This window comes from Otolemur garnettii, unplaced genomic scaffold, assembly GCF_000181295.1.
Source record: "Otolemur garnettii isolate 467f Iridium unplaced genomic scaffold, OtoGar3 scaffold00079, whole genome shotgun sequence".
Taxonomy (NCBI): domain Eukaryota; kingdom Metazoa; phylum Chordata; class Mammalia; order Primates; family Galagidae; genus Otolemur; species Otolemur garnettii.
The window spans coordinates 7787464-7792949 of NW_003852474.1; the positions used below are offsets into that span (position 1 = coordinate 7787464).

At 39.4% G+C, this 5486-nt stretch overlaps 1 protein-coding gene across 1 annotated transcript in view; it reads left to right on the top strand.

The window, feature by feature from the left end:
- AFF3 (AF4/FMR2 family member 3) overlaps positions 1-5486 on the top strand; it is a 529930-nt gene that overhangs the window by 365960 nt on the left and 158484 nt on the right. The window contains exon 10 of the mRNA XM_012807928.1: positions 3123-3174. Coding sequence (XP_012663382.1) covers positions 3123-3174 — 52 coding nt within the window. The remainder of the gene's footprint in view (positions 1-3122; positions 3175-5486) is intronic.

Sequence of the window (5486 nt, forward strand, 5' to 3'; positions counted from 1 at the left end):
TAGAAAAATTGCAACGTAGCCAAACTTTCCTCTGTGGCAGAATTCAATGTGACTCAAGTTTGTTTCAATTCCCTTTTCTAAAATCTTCTTTGGTCCATATCCTAACCCAGTTAAGTATAAACTGTACAGGGTACCCAAGATACAAATCCTCAGTACATTTATTGAATTAAAAAGGTAACTGTTAAATTTTTTAAAGGGGCTCTTGGAGCCAGCAAGCCGTAAGTGCCTCACACTGTACATTCCATCTTCCTAGCATGGGATTCTGTGCTAGTGGCAAACCGTCAGAACAGAAGAGACATACTGAGCACCTAGTGTACGTTAGGCACCATGGAAGGCACAGACAAGACCATGTGGAACATCACATTGACAATATGTAGGTCACTACAGAAGTTTTGACACAGACCTTGTTATGGTCCCTTATTTCACTTCCAAGAAACACGACTGTCAACATTCTTTCTGATTTCGTCCAGGCAAGTTTTAACTTGCTGGGTGTATTAGTTCTGCTCAGAGGGCTTCATTCCATCTGTGCAGATACTACATTTCTTGATTTATGTGTTTCTCAAAATGTTTATCATGAGCCAATACATGTATAATACACATTACATACACATACATTTACATATATACATATACATTTGCATGTGCACATATATACATATGTATATATTCCTCTTCCTGTGCCTTGTGTTTTTCCATTTTCCTCCCTGTAATTGTATTTCCACGTGCAAAATGACCACCCTGCACCTGCAGTCTCTTATGTCCAGCATATTAACGATCAGTGCAGGTTCTCTCCCAAAGAGACTAGTGTGGTATCCATCATGAAAACAGCTGACTTCAACAGGGTAACCCCAAACCAGTCCCCCTGGGGGACTGCATGGAAACATCTCCTAAGCACCCAACTAAAAAAAATCTTTTGCAGAGAATGTTCTGGCTAACTTACATTCATCATTTTCCCTTGGGGTCCTGATAAAGAGGTTCTGATTCTCAGTGGCTTATGCACTTCAGCATTTCAAATTAACTTCAGACATTGCATCATCTAAGATTTTTTAAGATGTTGGGGAGAATTTTGTGCTTCTTGTGCTTTATTCTTTCTGAAAGTCAAAAATAACTTTAATCGCTGCCTCGATCCTAAGCTTACTTTTCCCCAGAAAGGTTAATTCATAATGGACAGTGAAGTTGCTGAGAACACTCACTCTCGGACTGTTCACCAGTGTCCTGCTTGGCCCCTCGTACCCTTCCTATTTGTCAGACTCTATTCTATTTTCCCTGTTGCCACAACACAAGTGCTGCTAAGAGCAGAGATAATCAGCTGCAGCTTTATCCCTGTGCTGGTCCAGGTAAAGCCTATTTATGCAGATATCCAAACAGAGTCTTCGTTTATATTACCAACTCCCTGTTTGCTGGCATCAGTTGTTTGGAAATGTTAACTGTTGCCTGCTGCTATACATCCTTGGTTATGATGGAACGCGGTAAATCCTGGAGGCTGTAGACTGGGGAAAGTAACCAGGTCGACCAAATCAAAGGACGAAAGAGGAGATCGCTACATTCAAGAAAAATTGAACCTCTATTTTGTTTTATCTTACATAATGCGGGTGTTACAACTCTCTATTCTGGTATGATGGCAGGAATTGTGGTTGCTCAGTGGAAACATGGTTCTGGAAGTATTAAATTAAATTAGGTTATTTTCCAGCATGGAAGCCAGTTGGCCAGGCCTGTCTCCAAAATGAGCACAACACAGACCTGGCCTGGAAGACAAAATGTAATATCAGAGAATAAGCTTTAAAGCAAGTTTGTTAATTTGCTGCCTTTGCCTTTATTTCACATGGTTTCATATGTTTGGGGGCCCTGTCTAGTCAGTGCTTGTTATTTAGGCAATTAAGATAGAGTAGATTTTGTGGTTCTTTTCTGTTCTTTCTCTCATCTGACCAGTTTTTTGACAAAGTAGCTACGCCTCGCAGTTGTTCTGGCGCTATGTAGACATAGCAAAGTCACATCTGTAGATAACTGTCACTTATGAAAATATAAAGTTGGCTTTGGAGTTCAGTTTGGACAGTATCTTTGGGATGTGTTCATTGTGTGATGTAGGGAGTCATTCCCGAGACTAGGTGCCTCCAGGCTAGTATTGGCAGCTAACAAAAGGGGCTTGGTAACAGCACATAGGCCTGAGAGCCTGGACAATAGACTGAGGGGGCTAGAGACCTCCAAGCCTAACTCTAAAGAATACAGCCAAGCATCAGGCCGAGAACTGCCACCCTCAGGGCCGTTCCTTGCAGCTCACAGCCTTGTTTGGGGTTTTGGGGCACTGCACACCATCATTGGCCACAGCTAACTCACACTCTAGTCATGCACTACCCTTCTCCTTCCATCCCCAAGCCTCAGGGTGCATGGTGCAAGCCTCTGATTGGCTAGAGGATTAGGAATTACATTCCTCCTTGCAAGTGCAATTTGCTTTTTAAAACTACAAAAAGTGAACTGGTTCCAGGTTCCCTTAAATAAAACCTGATAAATCCTCAAGTGACCACAGCCCACAGAAACATTTCTTTAGCCTTTCAGGTGTTCAGAAAGGATTTCTGGTTTAAATCTTAACTGTGCTTTAACTTTGGGGCCCCAGAAACTGTGGCCAGGACACTCCATGGGGTATAATTTGGGGGGATCTTGTGACCTATGGAGCAACCTCAGTATTTTGTAAAATTATCTCCTCCAAGTTCTGATTCAGCCTGGCCTGGTTTGGCTTGTGTTAGTAGAAGGGATCAAAGTCCAAAGTGCCTTGAATATAGAACGCTAATGGGTTTCTTTCTTTACATTCTCTGTAAAGTGGAGTAGAAGGAAACACATTCCATCTGCAAGATATTCATCTTCTGGCAAGGTCTCCACTCCAAGCCTCTGGTTGTTTGCAAATAGCTCCTTAGTACCTACTCACAGATCTGTGCTTGGGCAATTGCATTGCAGAGAAGAAATTATTTTGCAAATCCGGTTCTCAGATAATAAAAGATATTTTAAAAGCCTCCTGCTACGCATTTTGAAAGATTGTTAATAGGAGCATGGAAATATATTTAATCTCTCTTAAATCTTAAAGACTGTAAGATTCACATGTCGGTGTTTTTCTCTGCTTCCTTTTTAAGAGAAAGGTGATGCGGAGCCAGAGAGTCCAGACAATGGCACATCGAATACATCGTAAGTCTCTTTCGTGTTTCTATCAGGGGTGACTGTTCTTTAATATGCCTTATAAAATGAGATAGCCCAAGTATCTTGTAATAGTAATAATAATAATAGAAGGAAGCCCAGGGTTCTCTTTTCTCATGATAATGTGTTTTTAAATGCTTTGGGCGAATGCATTTTGAGGTCTTTTTTGTGCGTTAGCATAGTAAGAGGAATCTTGAAAAATGCAAATGCTCTTCTTTCTAAAGTGGAAATGTAATGAGATTTGAGGATGTATTCTAGATGGGAGGAGGTGTGGTAAGTCCTTTAGAATTTGGTCGGTGACTTTCAGCACTGTCTTTAAGAATTGTAGAACTTTTCACACTTACTGGGAGCTCGTCTGTTCCACACACCTGTTAAGTACAGGTCATTTCAGAAGTTTGCCATTTGTAACCTCACCGCTGAGTTATGTGACAATACCGTTTTAGATAGCTCTAGAATCTCAAGCATTTGTAGCTTGTTTTTGGCAATAAAAGCAGTTTTTAAAAGATAAGAAAAGACACTTACAAAACATGTGTTCCTTGCACGGTTTTGTCTTTTTCCTCTCAGTATTCTCAAGTAAGTTTGTAATGATTAATTTGATACCTAATGATATATCAGCATTTAAATATAATAATTTATGAGCTAACAAGTGACTCTATTTTAGTTCCATGGGAATGAGTAACAGGTTTTCTTACTTTAAAATTTTTATTTTTATCACATCTGAATAGTGAGATGTGTCATCCTCTTACAAGACAGGGTTTGTGAATTTATCTGTGTGTGGATAGTAATCTTATTACTAATCACTTTTGAAGTGCTACTTGTTAGAAATCACAGTCTGTGGTATAATAACGAGTATTTATTTTGTCCCAGATCTGTTTCTCAGTCTAGAATAATCCTTTGGCTGAACAGGATAGCTATATATTTCATAATGGTTACATGTTTGTCTTTCTTAAGTTATTACCCTAAACATTCTAAAAGTTGTCTAATTCCGTTGTCGTGGTTTCTGATTATATAATGCAGGCAACTGGTCTTAAATGGCTAAAATACTATTAATTCTTAATTTTGTGTGTGTGTGTGTGTGTGTGCGCTCCAAAATATAATGGGGAAAGGGTTTTAATGCCATCTGGAGGCATTCTCGAGAACTGAAACAGTAGAATCAGAAAAATTCTATTCTGAGTAACGTTTGAGAATGCATAAGAATGTGTGCAACTAGAATGTTAACTATTTAGGAATAAGTTATATTTTTATAGGTTATTTTACAAAAGTATTTATTGTAGAAGTAATAATTTTTCAAATTCTCGATAACAAAAATTATTTTAAGGGCACGGGAACAAACCAAATATGTTGGAAAGTTGCTAGTATACTGCATCTACTATTACATACTTTAATATTACATTCAGTGGCCATCAATTTTGTTAAGGTGATTTGATGTGCATGTTCCCCTTTCCTTATGTATTCCTGAAAAGTTTACTTCCTAAAGGAATTGGCTTCCATCACTCTGTTCCTTATTTCTTTATAAAATATATAAAAATAAATAAGCTGTCTGAGGAATTCCCTTTAAATTTGCATCCAGAGAGATGTAAGAACAGTGGCAGCTCAGAGCACCCCACATTCCTGCCTCTTTGAGCAAAGAAGTTCCTTTGTCATCTGGCTCCCCTCATGCCTCATAAACTAGAAAGAACAGATAGCAGGATCTCATTTAGAAGTGGAGCCTTCTGAACTTGAAACCTCCCAGAGAACTCCTAACAGTGGTTCTATTATAATTAGGCAAGAGGTGCTGCATGTTGTGAATAGAGAGTGAGACTCAGATGCCTTAGATTTGTGTAGCATTTTACATTGTTATGTGTAGTACCTCATTTGAGCTTTTTTAGGTATGTAGGGTAGAGACTACATCCCCGTGTTACAGATAAGGAATCTGAGGATCAGAAAGATCATTCAACTCCAGTGACAAATTAGGACATACCGCCTTCTGATTTGTACTCATTTTCCATGCCGAAGGGTGTGGGTTTCGAGAGACAAAGCAGAGCCATGAGTCAGAATCAAATAGAAAAACTGGGATCAGATTATTTGCTAAGTGGTAAGTGTATTTATTATTTTAGTAGGGCTCTCATAACAAAGTATACCATAAACTGGCTAGTGTGATGAGCAGAAATTTATTTTCTCAAAATTCTGGAGGCTGGAAGTCCCAGATTAAGGTGTTGGCAGGGTTGGTTCCATCTGAGGGATGTGAGGGAGGACGTGTCCCAGGTCTCTGTCCCTGGCTTGTAGATGGTCATCTTCCATCTGAGGGATGTGAGGGAGGACGT